This window comes from Bos grunniens, chromosome 3 (assembly GCF_055505025.1).
Source record: "Bos grunniens cultivar Pamir isolate PY7600 chromosome 3, Bosgru_T2T1.0, whole genome shotgun sequence".
Taxonomy (NCBI): Eukaryota; Metazoa; Chordata; class Mammalia; order Artiodactyla; family Bovidae; genus Bos; species Bos grunniens.
This window is the reverse complement of record NC_141167.1, coordinates 87,043,078-87,060,396: the sequence shown is the minus strand read 5'-3', so window position 1 is coordinate 87,060,396 and position 17,319 is coordinate 87,043,078. Positions and strand designations below refer to the sequence as shown.

General features: G+C 36.5%; 1 protein-coding gene across 13 annotated transcripts in view; it reads left to right on the top strand.

The window, feature by feature from the left end:
- The window catches only part of WDR47 (WD repeat domain 47), a 78,535-nt gene that overhangs the window by 33,783 nt on the left and 27,433 nt on the right, over positions 1–17,319 (top strand). For 6 of the 13 annotated variants that reach the window (XM_086391551.1, XM_086391553.1, XM_086391554.1 and 3 more), the window contains exons 2-5: positions 5,093–5,259; positions 7,384–7,467; positions 11,927–12,032; positions 13,601–14,403. In XM_086391551.1, coding sequence (XP_086247677.1) covers positions 5,102–5,259; positions 7,384–7,467; positions 11,927–12,032; positions 13,601–14,403 — 1,151 coding nt within the window. In that variant the 5' untranslated portion in view covers positions 5,093–5,101. Of the gene's footprint in view, positions 1–20; positions 81–5,092; positions 5,260–7,383; positions 7,468–11,926; positions 12,033–13,600; positions 14,404–17,319 lie in introns of all 13 variants that reach the window. The other 7 variants (XM_086391545.1, XM_086391546.1, XM_086391548.1 and 4 more) reach the window with 3 other exon arrangements.

Here is a 17,319-nt window from a genome sequence, read left to right as displayed (position 1 = left end):
CTACTTTTTTTTCCTTGTAGGATAATTGCTCTACAATATGGTGTTGGCCTTTGCCATATATCAACATGAATCAGCCACAGGTATACATAGGCCCCTCCCTCCAGAGCTCCCAGCTCCCATCTCCCACTTTATGCCATCCCTCTAGGTTGAGCTCCCTGTATTAAACAGCAAATTCCCACTTGCTATCTGTTTCGCATGCAGTAATATATATGTCTCCATGCTGTCCTCTCAGTTTGCCCAGCCTCTCCTTCCCCTGCTGTGTCTACGAGTCCGTTCTCTGTCTGTGTCTTCATTGCTGCTCTGCTACTCTGTACTTTTTAAGAGACATTTCTTCATTGACTTTTTTTTTGCATCTTAAATTAATTCAAGTAATAATTATGAACATTTATGTACTGTCTGTCACATTAAAAATAATATTAGTGGTTCCTAAGCTCAGCAGTGGCCACAGGACTGGAAAAGGTCAGTTTTCATTCCCATCCCAAAGAAAGGCAATGCCAAAGAATGCTCAAACTACCGCACAATTGCACTCATCTCACATGCTAGTAAAGTAATGCTCAAAATTCTCCAAGCCAGGCTTCAGCAATACGTGAACCGTGAACTTCCACATGCTCAAGCTGGTTTTAGAAAAGGCAGAGGAACCAGAGATCAAATTGCCAACATCCATTGGATCATCGAAAAAACAAGAGAGTTCCAGAAAAACATCTGTTTCTGCTTTCTTGACTATGCCAAAGCCTTTGACTGTGTGGATCACAATAAACTGTGGAAAATTCTGAACGAGATGGGAATACCAGACCACCTGACCTGCCTCTTGAGAAACCTGTATGCAGGTCAGGAAGCAACAGTTAGAACTGGACATGGAACAACAGACTGGTTCCAAATAGGAAAAGGAGTCTGTCAAGGCTGTATATTGTCACCCTGCTTATTTAAGTTATATGCAGAGTACATCATGAGAAACGCTGGACTGGAAGAAGCACAAGCTGGAATCAAGATTGCTGGGAGAAATATCAATAACCTCAGATATGCAGATGCTGCTTCTGTTGCTGCTGCTAAGTCACGTCAGTCATGTCCGACTCTGTGCGACCCCAGAGACAGCAGCCCACCAGGCTCCGCCGTCCCTGGGATTCTCCAGGCAAGAACACTGGAGTGGGTTGCCATTTCCTTCTCCAATGCATGAAAGTGAAAAGCGAAAGTGAAGTCGCTCAGTCATGTCCGACTCTTAGCAACCTCATGGACTGCAGCCTACCAGGCTCCTCTGTCCATGGGATTTTCCAGGTGAGAATACTGGAGTGGGGTGCCATTGCCTTGTCCGGATATGCAGATGACACCACCCTTATGGCAGAAAGTGAAGAGGAACTAAAAAGCCTCTTGATGAAAGTGAAAGTGGAGAGTGAAAAAGTTGGCTTAAAGCTCAACATTCAGAAAACGAAGATCATGGCATCCAGTCCCATCACTTCTTGGGAAATAGATGGGGAAACAGTGGAAACAGTGTCAGACTTTATTTTTTTAGGCTCCAAAATCACTGCAGATGGTGACTGCAGCCATTAAATTAAAAGACGCTTACTCCTTGGAAGGCAAGTTATGACCAACCTAGATAGCATATTCAAAAGCAGAGACATTACTTTGCCAACAAAGGCCCTTCTAGTCAAGGCTATGGTTTTTCCTGTGGTCATGTATGGATGTGAGAGTTGGACTGTGAAGAAGGCTGAGCACCGAAGAATTGATGCTTTTGAACTGTGGTGTTGGAGAAGACTCTTGAGAGTCCCTTGGACTGCAAGGAGATCCAACGAGTCCATTCTGAAGGAGATCAGCCCTGGGATTTCTTTGGAAGGAATGATGCTAAAGCTGAAACTCCAGTACTTTGGCCACCTCATGTGAAGAGTTGACTCATTGGAAAAGACTCTGACGCTGGGAGGGATTGGGGGCAGGAGGAGAAGGGGACGACAGAGGATGAGATGGCTGGATGGCATCACTGACTCAATGGACTTGAGTCTGAGTGAACTCCGGGAGTTGGTGATGGACAGGGAGGCCTGGCGTGCTGCGATTTATGGGGTCGCAAAGAGTCAGACACGACTGAGCGACTGAACTGAACTGAACTGAACTGAAGCTAGTAGAATCTTACTGATTTATAGTCTCCCTGAGGGAAGAGGAAGAGGCATTTATTACTGAATTCTACTTCTCCAAATTAGAGGAAAATCTTACCTTTGTAGTGACTAATAGTTTAAGGAGATTAAAAAATGTTGATGGATTATGCTTTTATATGTTATCTTTAAAATATATACAGCTAGGATTTTGGGAGCTTCTTCAAATGCTGCAGTAACAGAGGGTGTGTTCAAAAATTATAATTCTAAAATATAGTCATTATGTACCTATGTTTTATGTTGTATCTAGCAACAGTAATGTTTATAAGAGTTAAAATTCTGGTTTGGATAATTAAAGTATACTTTTCTACTGGGAATTCTACAGTTTAGAATTAAAACTTATGTTTTAAATTAATTTTTTAAAACCCTGAATAATTCCGGTTAATTAAGGTGTATTTTTTGCATCTATTCAAAATCTAAGTATAAAATCATTGTAAAATATGTATTGTTGGAATATACTACTTCTCTTAGGCTTTATTGACTGATCAGAAATGATGGCAGCGTGAAACTTGTGGTTATGATTTAAATTTAAGTGGGACTGTTGCCATAGATTCAAAGTATAATAACTCCAGAGTTACTTAGTATTAAACTGAATGTTGAATAATATGAGGCCTATAAACTATTTAATATCATTGTATGTATTGAATGTTAGAAAGTTATGGTCTCAATTCTATATTAGGTTGTGTAATTGGTATATGGTGATTTAAATGAAGTGCCCTCTAAGAACTTTTGAGGCAGCTTTTCAGTTATTTTTCTGGGAGTTAAATTAGCAGTGGCTCATTGGTAAAGGATTCTCCTGCCAAAGCAGGAGACGTGGGTTTGATCCCTGGGTCAGGAAGATCCCTTGGAGGAGGAAATGGCAACTCACTCCAGTATTTTTGCCTGGGAAATCACATGGACAGAGGAGGCTGGCAGGCTTCACGGGGTTGCAAAGTGTTGGGCATGACTTAGTGACTAAACAACAACAATTCTTTTCTAGTAAGAACTATCTGAAGATTTGGGGAATGCTAAAATCAGTGTGCTCTAGGAATAATCTCAGAGAGACAATTGTGAAATATGATCAGAATTTATTGAATGGAAGTATCATTAATTTTATCGTACAAAGTCTTTTGAACAAAGTCTATGAACAGAAGGGTAGTCAGCTCAGAAGACAGCAAAGGGAAACCCAAAGCATGAGGAGTTGGGTGACTGGCCTGTTGGGGGAGAATTTGTGATTTGTCTGTTTCCTGAGGTAGGCATGTCCTTACTGTGGAGATGGATGTATGAGATTAGCTTAGTCTGATGTCATTACTTATTTGAGTCCTAATTACTTTCCCGTGCTCTGTCCTTGGTTTAGTGCCTTCTTCACCTAAGAGAAAAAATATACTAATCTGATGAGCATTCTAGTCTGCCACATGATTGTAATTAATTCTCATTATGAAGAAATGAATTGTCAAAATAGTAAACAAATTGAAAAAAATAAACCTGTATGCATACATGTATATATTTATATTTCTGTGCATTTGATTAAAGATAATTGGTCCTGTGGGAAAGATGCTGTTTTATCTGATCACGTTTGTTTGCAACCAGTCTCCTTAGCTTGCTATTCTTTTGTATTGCTCTGAGCCTGGACTTTTGAAAACTGCAACAACTTAGGGCATTTAAGTTGTGTGGTCTCATCTTTAAAATGAGAATGTTGACCTAATGCTCTTCAGAATTCCTCTTAGTTCTAATTCTTCATGATTAACTTGTGAGCTCAGTTGTATCACTGCAGACTTAACAGGTAAGAGAAGGGATTTGAAAGAACTGAAATATCATTGATGTTTATGTTGATAGTACCAATATTACTTAAAGTTGCGCTTTTCAATCAGCCTTGTTTTATTTGGTTCCAAAGTATAGAGTACAATATTTTACATGTTGCTGCTACATTCTGTAAACTTCTTAAGGACAGAGTGAGTACAGGACAGTGTATATCACAAAGAAAAGATATCCAGTGCTTATTGAATGAGTATATAGGACATAGCTAAACATGGTTTGGATATTTGTGACTTTAAAAATATTCTTTATTGCAAATTTTATACATATGTATGAGTAGACAGAATAATATTATCTTAGTTCATCTGAGGTGCTGTAATAGGATACCATAGACTCGGTGATCTATATATAGAAGAAATTTAGTGCTCACAATTCTAGATGCTGGGAGTCAGAGATAAGGATGCTAGCATGGTTAGGTTCTGTGAGAGACCTCTTGCTAGTTGCAGACTGCTGAGTCACATTGTATTCTCCTAAGAGAGAGGGGTAAGCTAGCTTTCTGGGGTCTCTTTTACTTTTTAATTATTATTACTTTTTTAAATTTAATTTTTCATTTTTATTTGGCCATGCCGAGAGGCAATGCAGGATTTTAGTTCCCCAACTAGGAACTACTGGTTGCCCATTGCAGTAGAAGCGTGGAGTCTTAACCACTGGACCACCAGGAAAACTGGGGTGTCTTTTACAAGGGCACTAATCCTAATCATGAGGGCTTTGTCCTCATTACCTAATCACCTCCCAAAGGTCTTTCCTCCTAATACCATCACTTAACATATGAATTTTGGGAAGACACTGATGTTCAGACCATAGCAAATATTATGAACCTCCGTTTACCTATTACCCTACTTTAATAGTCATGATTATTATTTTTTCTTTACTTCCTGCCATGTGCCTGTTGTATTATTTTGAAGCAAATCTCAGACTTCATATCAATCTGTAATTCCAATGTATATCTCTCGAAGATAAACACTTAAAAAAATCATAGCTATACCTATGTCATACCTCAAAGAATGACTTGGTTTTGACAAATATTACATTAATTTCACTTTGAATACCTGTACTAATTATTTCCAAGAAACTTGTTATGTGTAGTCTCCATGTAGTTAATAATGCTTAGAAGTAAAACAGTAGAACTAATTTTTGTTTTTATTTTGTTTAATATTTAGGCTATCGACATGACGGCTGAAGAAACAGTGAATGTAAAAGAGGTCGAAATCATTAAGCTAATCTTAGACTTCTTGAATTCAAAGAAGCTCCATATTAGTATGTTGGCCCTTGAGAAGGAAAGTGGAGTCATAAATGGCCTGTTTTCTGATGATATGCTTTTCCTGAGGTACGATTTCATTATCACTGTAAGGTTTGTAGCTCATTCCAAGAAATGTTAAGTATTAATAAGATAATAGGTACAATATAGGTAGGTGTTTATAATCATGAAAAGTAAGTATAATTTTTTAAGGTTTATTTCTATAATGAGACTTTACAAAATAAAGTTTTCTGTAGAATATTTTCAGGAGTAAGATCCAAAGATTCATTAAAAAGAGTCACAACTCTATTATGGTTGTGGCATCATGTAAAAGATACTCTATTAAGAAATCAGAGACTGTAAACTTAAAATATTTCTGAAATATCTCTTGTGGCTGTAGAAATAAAACATACTCATATAAATATACTCTTTGTAGAAAATATAGAAAAATAAGAAAAATCACCTCAACGTCCACACATAGTTTTTGATGCATATTAAAAAACCAGCAATTTTGTTTTGCTTTTATAATTTGTATCCTATTCTGTCCATTAACATTATAAGAATTCTCTGTGTGATTATAAATTTTTGCTTTTAAATTGTTCAGTTTACTTAATTTCCTAATAATTTCCCTATTTTTAGACAATTAAATTGTTTCCAGGTTTTCTTAAATGCTCTACTGAGCATCTTTCATACATATGACTTTTTCTGTATCTTGGATTATTTCCTTAGAACAAGTTTCTTGGAGATGGAATTGCAGAGCAAAAGGGAGTTAACATGTTTGCCAAAATGGAAAGCTAAATATATCCTTCCTTGAATTGGATGGAAAAAGAAAAACCCAAATTTCCAGACAGAGATGTATTCTGTGCTTATGTGATACCAAATGTCCTTGACAGGGAGTACAGATTCTTGGATATGTAGCATTTTGTGAAATGAAAATGAAGTGTTTCTAACTCATGAAGAAGGAACTTTTTAAAAAGCTTTATTATATCAGGAAAGTTTATTTAAATTCATTGCACTTCCCTGTATTTAATATGAATGTCACTGAGCCCTAGGGAGCTTAGTCAATGAAATGTGTAGCAGGAACCAATACTAAGGCAGTATTCTTCGGGCTTTGTCTTTCAAGTATTGCTATTCCTGGAATTTAGTAGTGGCTCTCTGATATCCCTCTGCAGGAACCCGTTGGTTTGTGGTGAAGTTTTACTGGTCTAAGGTGAAATGCAAAGAGTTAAAGAATAGGAAATTTTTCATTAAACTAAATGTATTCTTCTAATGTATTCATCTTAAAGGGCTCACCTTTGAAATTATATCCTTCCTACTTTTTAAATGTTAAAATGTCCCTTTATAAAATGATTATGTTATATATTGTGATTGCTTTTTATTACTATTCATTCTTTGTAGAATTTTAAAAATTGACAATCTTATGTAGATCTTCTTGCTTGTTTCTTCCTTTTTAAATTTTCTGTTCTGAAAATGTGTAAGTAGGGAAATAACTTTTAAGAAAGAACAGTAATCTAAAAGCCTTATAACTTTTGGAAGTTCCCATAGACCACTTAAGTCAGAGAAACCTGGTATTATTCATTACTGTTTTCATTCTCAGAATGTAAACTTTAGTATATATTAAATTTAGTTAGATGGCCTCCAAGATGTTGAAGTCACATTTAGAGCAGTTTTTCAGCCTTAGTGCTGTTAACATCTTGTTGTGTGAGTGTGGGAGTTGTCCTGTGCATCGCAGGATGTAGGATATTTAGCAGTTCCTCTCACCCATACCCTGTAAATGCTGGTCACACCCCAGTTGTGACAACCAAAAATGTCCCCACACAGTGCCAGATGTCTCCAGGGGGCAAAGCTGCCCCAAGTTGAGACCCACTGACTTAGACTGGGACACACCTACACACTGGCCCCTGAATAATACAGAATAACTTTAATAGTGGGGAAATAAATAAACTTTTCGATTTAGTTCAGTGTTTTTACATAGGTGAAGAAAAACATTTTAGAATTAGGAGTGGGTGCAGGTTCAGAGATTCTTCTCAAATAGCATATGTTGTTACAAATAATTTATGGGGAAAGTTAATTTTATTACGGTGGTTAAGGAATCAAGTAAAATATTAATCTTATTACCTGCTTTGTGATGTTCTAATGTTATCTTGTCATCTATTCTGCTTTTAACTAGTGTAACATAAATTTGATAGCAGGCATGGATTTTTCTTTATATAGGCAACTAATCCTTGATGGCCAATGGGATGAAGTTCTTCAGTTCATTCAGCCTCTAGAATGTATGGAAAAATTTGACAAAAAAAGGTAAGATTTCATATGAAACTTTCTGGTATCTTATCGTTGGTAGAAGTGTAGCAAGACAAAGCAATAAACAAAAATTTAAAAACAAGACTGTTAGCTTTCCTAGCACATAGTACCCTCAGTCCCATTGAGTTGGAGCATTTCTAGAGGACAGCTTGCATGTACTTCAATTAGTTTACTATCTGATATATAAAATTAGTCAACGGTGCCTGTATATAAAACATCACAAGGGACTATCTGAAGCAGTTGTTTCTTCATAATACTACAAAGATTTTAGAGATGTCATTCCATTGTTTCCTGACCTCCATTATTTCTGACAAAGAGTTATTTTTAATTCTCTTGTATATAATGTTTCTTTTTTTCTTCTTCTACTAGCTGCCTTCAAGATTTTCTCCTTGTCATTGGTTTTCAGCAGTTTGATTGTGCCTATGTGTGATTTACTTGGAGAAGGCAATGGCACCCCACTCTAGTACTCTTGCCTGGAAAATCCCATGGATGGAGGAGCCTGGTAGGCTGCAGTCCATGGGGTCGCTAAGAGTTGGACACGACTGAGTGACTTCACTTTCACTTTTCACTTTCATGCATTGGAGAAGGAAATGGCAACCCACTCCAGTGTTCTTGCCTGGAGAATCCCAGGGACGGGGGAGCCTGGTGGGCTGCCGTCAATGGGGTCGCACAGAGTCGGACACAATTGAAGTGACTTAGCAGCAGTGATTTACTTGTATTTTTCCTGCATGGGGTTTACTGAGGTTTTTGGATCTAAGTTAATGTCTTTCATCAAATTTGAGAAGTTTTTGGCAGTTATTTCTTCAAAAATTTTTTCTGCTCCTTTCTCTTCTCCTTCTAATTATATAGTATTAGATTGATATTGTTCCACAGTTTTGAAGCTTTGTTCCTTTTTTAAAAACATTTTTTCTGTGTATTCTTTAGTCTTGATTTACCCTCAACATTTATTGACACTTCCTTCAGTTAGTAATCTGCCCATAAACAGTGAATTTTTCATTTCAAATATTGTACTTTTTGGTTGCAGAATTTACTTTTATTTCTAATTTTTCTGCTGAGATATTCCTGTTTGTTCATTGTGACTATATTTCCCAATAAAGTCCTTGAACTTATTTTTAGTAACTGTTCACTAATAGTTCTTATTTGCTAATTCCAACTTCTGGGTTACGTCAGGCTTAGTTTCTACTGATTGCCTTTTCTCTTAACTGTAAGTCACTCTTTTTTTCACATGTCTCATCATTTTTTAAAATATATTCTGCACATTGTGGATTCATTGTTGAAACTCTGGATTTCCGTTATCTTCTTTAGAAAATTATTGATTTTTATTCATACAGGGAGTATACTTTGTTATACTCAGAATGCAAAGTCTGTCCCTCACCTAACAGACGTCAGTTGAAATCTCTGCTCAGTTATTTAACCTTCAGTCTGCTGCTTTTGCTGGGCTGTTTGGAGTCTCCCTTGCATCTTCAGTTTTAGGTATGGCCAAGGTTTTAGGCACAGTTTATATAGTAGATTTTGATATATTGTTCATTGTGGTTTCCTCTTGTTTTGGATCCTCCTACCCTCTCTGCCACTTTTCAGCAGTTCTGGCATACCAGACCTTTTTCTGACTTCTCAAAAATCTGTAAAACTGTAGCTTTCTGCTTGAGTTTTAGCTCACGCTGTGTGGATTGGGGAGTACCTCAACTGGAAGGCCCTATACCCTTGAATCTCACTCCCTAAAGTTCCCTTTTTTCATGTATTGACTTCCCTCTAGTTGTGCTAGCCTTTTTTTTTTTTTTTCCCTTTTGGTGCTTTCAAATAATTTTGGGGTTTTATCTAGGGTTTAATTGTTATTTGCAGAAAAGTTAGCCAGATACAAATTACTCCACCATTATCAGAAGTGAAACTTCCTGTTAGTTTCTGATTCTCCATAATTCATGCTATTTGATACTTTTTGGCTTTTGTACATTGTTTATTTACCTGGAATACTGTTTCTTACATCATCTTCTGCCTTTACATAGCACATGCTTGATCATCTTCCAAGAGTCAGTTCTTGTAAGACCCTCACCGTTCCTTGTAGACTTGGTTTAATACTCCTTCAAAATCTTTCTCTGTGTTAGTTACTCAGTCGTGTCCGACTCTTTGAGATCCCATGGACTATAGCCCTCCAGGCTCCTTTGTCCGTGGAATTCTCCAGGCAAATATTGCAGTGGGTTGCCATTCCCTTCTCCAGGGGATCTTCCTGACCTAGGGTTGAACCCCGGTCTCGTATTACAGGCAGATTCTTTACTGCTGAGCTACCCAGGAAACCCAGAGCCTTGCTGAATCCTATACATATTCCATGGAATTATTTAGATGATTCTCTTCTTTTTGTTTTTTAAGTTGAAGTATAGTTGATTTATAATACTGTGTTAGTTTCAGGTATATAGCATAATGATTCAGTATTTTTGCAGACTATATTCCATTATAGCTTATTACAAATTCTCTGTGCTATACAGTTAATCTTTGTTGCTTATCTGTTTTATGGACAGTAGTTTGCATCTGTTAACCTCATACCCCTAACTTATCCCCCACCACCAACTTTAGTAACCACAAGTTTGTTGTCTATGACTGTGAGTCTGTTTTGTATATACGTATATTCATTTATGGGAGAAGGCAGTGGCACCCCACTCCAGTACTGTTGCCCGGAAAATCCCATGGCTGGAGGAGCCTGGTGGGCTGCAGCCCATGGGGTCGCTAAGAGTCAGACACAACTGAGTGACTTCACTTTCACTTTGCACTTTCATGCATTGGAGAAGGAAATGGCAACCCACTCCAGTGTTCTTGCCTGGAGAATCCCAGGGACGGAAAAGCCTGGTAGGCTGCAATCCATGGGGTCGCAGAGTCGGACACGACTGAAGCGACTTGGCAGCAGCATATTTATTTATGTTATTTTTTAGATTCCACATATAAATGTTATCACATAGTATTTGTCTTTCTTTGACTTATTTCAGTAAGCACAATATTCTCTAGGTCCATCCATGTTTTTGCAGATGGCAATATTTTTTGTTTTCCGCTTCCTTATATGACTTCTTTTTTTAAAATTTTTATTGGAGTATAGTTGGTTTACGATGTGTTAGTTTCAGGTACACAGCAGAATGATTCAGTTATACATAGACATATATCCATTCTTTTTTAGATTCTTGTCCTGTGTGAGTCATTACAGAATATTGAGTAGAGTTCTCTGTGCTAAACAGTAGGTCCTTATTAGTTATCTGTTCTATATATAGTAGTGTATATATGTCAATCCCAATCTCCTACTTTATCCCTCTTCCCTTTTTCCCACTGTTATGATTAAGATTGTTTTCTACATCTGTAACTCTGTTCCTGTTTTTTAAATAAGTTCATTTGTACTATTCTTTAAGATTTCACTTATAAGTGATATTATGTGATACTTGGCCTTCTTTGACTTACTTCAGTCAGTGTGACAATCTCTAGGTCCATCTGTGTTGCTGCAAATGGCATTATTTCATTCTTTTTTATGGCTGAGTAATTATTGTGTGTGTGTATACACACACCATAACTTCTTTATCCAGTCATCTGTTACTGTGCATTAGATGAGTTGCTTTCATTAGATGCCCTTCTTTTTAAAGGCAGGGATTTTGTTTTATTGGCAAAACAAATGTTTATATTTGCTGTTATAACAATGGTTGGAAGAATGACTGTGAAGGTTCATTATTATTTTCTTTCAGCCCTTAGAAACACTTTTCTTTAAAGTGCTTAAGGCACTCAACATTTTTTGATTCATAGACAAGTCAAGTAGACTCTCCCTTTCCCCTCTCTGAAAAATACCTTTAAAAAAATTTTAAATCTACAGTTATTTTATGGCTTTTTAGCAGTTTTATTCATTTCATTCTACCCTTTCATCTCCATTTTTATAAGACTTTTCTCATGTTTGAAAAGAAAAGACATATTTTGGGAAATAAAATATTTGGAATATAAAATGTTTTGATTTCATGTTAGATGAGTTTTGACATCTTCCATAAAAACTTGTTTGCTTAGAAATAATATTTCAAATAAAAACCCTTCCTTTGAGTATTAAATTGTGATTACTTGCTATCTTTTAATTGTGGCTTATGAGTGATTGAACATACACACACAGGGCTTCAGTGTGATTAGCCTTATAAGATATTTTTAAGAATTTTTTGAAAGCAAAGGTACTTACAGTAACTAGTAAATACATTTGATTTATGAGACATTGGGAAATTAATTTTTTAAAGTCTTTTTTAAAAGGAATAATTGATCCTATAAGAAAAACTTGGCCTATTTTGCTTTAGGAGCTTGAGTTTCATTTTTAGTCATTGACATTGCTATAGTGAAAGGCAGTGAAAGTGTTAGTCACTCAATCGTGTCCGACTCTTTGCAACCCCATGGACTATAGCCTGTGCTATAATTCAACTTTTAATCATTTTAATGTTTCATATTTTATTTTTCACAGGTTTCGTTATATTATCCTGAAGCAGAAGTTTTTAGAAGCTTTATGTGTTAACAATGCAATGTCAGCAGAAGATGAGCCCCAGCATGTAAGATTTTTATTCCTGAAGGTTTGCGCCATAGTCTTGTTTCAGTCATAAGTATTTTATTCACTAAAACAAAAGATTCGTGTCATGAGTTAAAGTTTTTATGAGTGGTGGTGGGGCAAGATCTGTTGTTTTACGGGTGTAGTACTTTCAATCTGTAGTGCTTCTGGATTTGTTCTGTGATTTAGGCAAAGATGATACACACGAATGGCTGTTTGGTTGGAGAGTGTGTGCCCCTCTTGTTTAAGGTGATCTAGATAGCCGAAGATGTTTGACTTGATGAGTATATCATTGCTTCTTTTCTTATCCCAGAAGTGAATTATGTTTACCTCTTATTTCTGTCTTTTCAGTATTTTCTTTGATCCAGAGATTTTTTTTTTTTAAACCCTTTATTTTTCGGCTGTGCAGTACAACTTGTAGGATCTTAGTTTCCCAGCTAGAGGTTGAACCCAGGCCCTTGGCAGTGAAAGCGCAGAGCCCTAACCACTGACAGCCAGGGAATTCCCCAGAGGTGTTTCTTAATAGAATGTTTATTTTTTAATGACAATTTAGATTTAATGATATTAAATTCTTTTTGGTTAGAGAGTTACTTTTAAAGTTTTAATATTAGTATTGTTGCATCCAAAACCAAAGAAACTTTTATTAAGTGCTAGTAAGTTATCATTGAAATAGTAGAGAAATGCTTGCCAGGTAATGATGTTTAAAGGTAGAAAGAGGTACTTCCCTGGTAGTCTAACAGTTGAGACTCAGCACTTCCACTGCAGAGGATTTGGGTTTGACCCCTGGTCAGGGAACTAAGCTTCCACATGCCAAATGGCATGACCAAAAAAAAAAAAAAAAAAAAATAGTGGAAAGAACACTGGAATATGAATGAGTCAAATAAGAATTTTCATTCTGTCTTTGTCACTAATCAACTGGATTACTTAGGTTAAATCTGCACCCTACCTTTTCCCACAGGTAAGATATAGAAGCTGTGCTATGCAATTTCTGAAGTTCTTTACATCACTGAAAGCTTATGATCCTAAGATAATATTCACTGTACAAATTACTTTGTCTTTTAGCTAAGCTTCCTTTTGTTCTATCTGCACCATTTTTGTAAAAAGTGAACTGTAGATGTTGCCTTTCCTGATTTGCTTTCTTTCCCACACACATTTGTCCTAAGGCAAGTTTGAGAATGGCTCTTTCGCTTTTTCAGTAAGCTGGAGTGATGGCAGGGTATAGTAAACAGTTGAATGTTGGCATGCTTCAGTTTCATTGCTTGAAAACTTAATTATCCTTAGTCTTAAAAATTATGCATTGAAAATGATAGTATTAGTCTGAATTACCTTACTTTTTTCTAGGTAAAAGTTTAATATGCTAATAACCAAATTTTAAAATCTTTATTTTAGTAGTAGAAAAACATTTTGATTCTTCACTTGAAAGTTGTTATATAGCCCACCATTATATGAGTATTCTTTGACACCAGCGTATCCCTTTGCAATTGAACAGTTTGTGAAAGTTTATAAAGTATTTTTGAGTAAAATACTTTCATTGTTTTCATATCTCATAGGATATGCTCTCTTTATAGCACTTTTTTTTTTTGTTTTTTACAGCTGGAATTTACCATGCAAGAAGCTGTGCAATGTTTACATGCCCTGGAAGAGTACTGTCCTTCTAAAGATGACTACAGCAAGCTCTGTTTGCTTTTGACTTTGCCTCGTTTGACCAATCATGCTGAATTTAAGGACTGGAATCCCAGCACTGCACGAGTTCACTGCTTTGAAGAGGCTTGTATCATGGTTGCAGAATTCATCCCTGCTGATAGGAAGCTAAGTGAGGCTGGTTTTAAAGCAAGTAACAATCGTTTATTTCAGCTTGTAATGAAGGGCCTACTTTATGAATGCTGTGTAGAATTTTGTCAAAGTAAAGCAACAGGAGAAGAAATTACAGAAAGTGAAGTACTACTTGGAATTGACCTCTTATGTGGTAATGGGTGTGATGATTTGGATCTGAGTTTATTGTCATGGCTCCAGAATCTCCCATCTTCGGTCTTCTCTTGTGCTTTTGAACAGAAAATGCTTAATATTCATGTTGACAAACTTCTAAAACCCACAAAAGCTGCATATGCTGATCTTTTGACACCTCTTATCAGCAAACTTTCTCCCTATCCATCATCTCCAATGAGAAGGCCTCAATCAGCTGATGCCTATATGACCCGCTCTCTGAATCCTGCTTTAGATGGTCTCACTTGTGGACTGACCAGTCACGATAAGAGAATCTCAGACCTTGGGAACAAAACTTCTCCAATGTCACACTCCTTTGCTAACTTCCATTATCCAGGAGTACAAAACCTCAGCAGAAGTCTCATGCTTGAGAATACAGAATGTCACAGTATTTATGAAGAATCCCCTGAACGGTAAGTATTTGCTTATAAAAATTGGTAGAGCTCCATAAGTGTGAGATAATCTAATTGGGGTGTGTGTGTGTTTTCTAAATGTTCAAGTCTCTTTAGTTGAAAGTTAGTCTTTAAAACTTTATTTGTAAGGAGTTTTAAAAATTTTGATAATTAATATTATCTAGGAAAATCTTTATTTTTATGTCCTGTATTATCATTTTGCTGGTTATAAAGGCAGTGAATACATACTAAGAAATTTTGGAAAATGGAAGATTATCAGGAAGAGAATTAAAATCCCACACAATCTCACACTTAGATGACCAGTGTTTTTCCTATGAATACGTTTTTAAAAATTGAGAAGGTGCTATATATATTTTCATACAATTTGCTTTTTTTCGCTTGATAGATCATGAATTGTTCCCATATTCTTAAACGTTTATTGAGGTCAGTGATTAAGGGTATGTGCATTATTCCTTTGTATGACTGTATCATAGTTTTACCTAATTCCTTATTGTAGGAGAGTAGATAGTTTCCTGTAAATACTACTGTATTGAATATGTATATATATAAAAATCTCTGGTTATTTCCAGTTATCTTTAGTAATTCTTTATATTTATTTATTTATTTATTTATACACACACATAAGGAATTTAAGTGTTAAAACCACCACTCAGTTTTTCTTTCAAATCTGGCATGAAATAATAATTTCCTGATTAGCAGTTCTTTATATCAAGGCTTAAGAAACTTCCTGTCTCAGTTTTCCAGGAATCCCATTGGGACACATGGCTGGTTTCCTGTTCTCAGAGTTGATACTATGAATCATTACTATTGACTGCAATAAATTTATTAAAAGAGCATAAAAATGGGAACTTTTACTATTCACATAGGATAGTTGACAGCATTCTGTATTGAGGAAGAAGCACTGGACTCGGAATTTCTGTTTCTAATTAAAACAAGAGGAGATATTTAGTTAAGGCTTAAGAATTACAGGATAAATATTTATGGAAGCATTTTCTGTTAAGTTGCTGTGAGATTGTTGGGGATGGTGGATGTGATTTTCTTTAATGTTTTTTAAAGAAAGGAGAGGATTCTAGGATCAGTTAAGTGAGGGGACTTCCTAAAGCCTAGGGTGACTTCCTAAGGCATCTTACTGCTCTGTATTTTATATTTGAAAGATAAAGATGATATCTAGTGATGAAAATGAATGAGTATAATTTAATATAGGGCATCCTATTATTTAAATCCTAAAGGAATAGAGAATCTTGAATATTGGTAGAGACTATCTTAAACCTTTCTTTGACTTTTCAATCCCTTTAGAGAAAATTTTTGCTGTCTGGGTTGCTGAGCTTCTGGGGGAACTGGTGACATTTTTCTGAGTGTATGAGATGATAGGAGCTTCTTGGTCAATATAATGAATAGCATGTTCGGAACTGTGCACCAGTGGGATTGTCTTGATAAAGAAAAAAGAAAAAACACAAAAAGCTAGCCAAATTTGACTCTACATGTGCTGTTTCCTATGTAAAGAAAGTACTGTAATTGAGAATTGACTGAATAAAGATGGAAAGAAGTGAAGTTATTAGACCATTATAGAGGGGTAAAATGTAACTTGTTAAAAGGTAAGTAATACATGTGTTTTTAGCTGAGCAGTAGTAATAACCCAGAAAACATCTGTCATGTCTCTGAAACTGGGAAACTTATGAGGCAAAGCAGTGTAGAACAGTGAGTAGAACATGGTCTTTGGAGCCAGACTATGGTATGAATAGTAGCTTTGCCATTTTCTAGCTGCATGATCTTGGGAGGCTACTTAATCTCTCTGAGCCCCAGTGACCTCCTCTATAAAATAAGGTGTTGACTTGTAGAATGAGATAAAGTTCCTAGCAGAGTGGTAAGCACGTGCTTGGTGCTTAATAAATACAAATTTCCCTCCTTCGGGGCTCATACCCTTGGAAAGGACAGTGTGTCAAAAGGGCTACTAATATCATGTTCAGTTCAGTTCAGTTCAGTTGCTCAGTCGTGTCTGATGCTTTGCAACCCCAGGAATCTTAGCACACCAGGCCTCCCTGTCCATCACCAGCTCCCGGAGTTCACCCAAACTCATGTTCATCGAGTTGGTGATGCCATCCAGCCATCTCATCCTCTGTCGTTCCCTTCTCCTCCTGCCCCTAATCCCTCCCAGCATCAGAGTCTTTTCCAATGAGTCAACTCTTTGCATGAAGTGGCCGAAGTATTGGAGTTTCAGCCTCAGCATCAGTCCTTCCAATGAACACCCAGGACTGGTCTCTTTTAGGATGGACTGGTTGGATCTCCTTGCAGTCCAAGGGACTCTCAAGAGTCTTCTCCAACACCACAGTTCAAAAGCATCAATTCTTCGGTGCTCAGCCTTCTTCACAGTCCAACTCTCACATCCATACATGACCACTGGAAAAACCATAGCCTTGACTAGACGGACCTTTGTTGGCAAAGTAATATCTCTGCTTTTGAATATGCTGTCTAGGTAGGTCATAACTTTCCTTCCAAGGAGTAAGCGTCTTTTAATTTCATGGCTGCAGTCACCATCTGCAGTGATTTTGGAGCCCAGAAAAATAAAGTCTGACAGTTTCCACTGTTTCCCCATCTATTTCCCATGAAGCGATGGGACCAGATGCCATCCATGATCTTCGTTTTCTGAATGTTGAGCTTTAAGCCAACTTTTTCACTCCTCTTTCACTTTCTTCAAGAGGCTTTTTAAAATAACATGTTATAGAAGAGCTATTTGGCTGTTGATAAAGTGTAAAAATTTATTTTGGAAAAAGTTTACCTGGTTTTGAAAAATGTTTTAAGAATAATTAGAAAATATGGGTAGCTCAGATCAATTATGTTAAAATGCCACATAAAGAGACTTTTGCTTGTGGTAATATATGTTTGAATTCAGTACTTATTTTAAAATATTTAATTGTC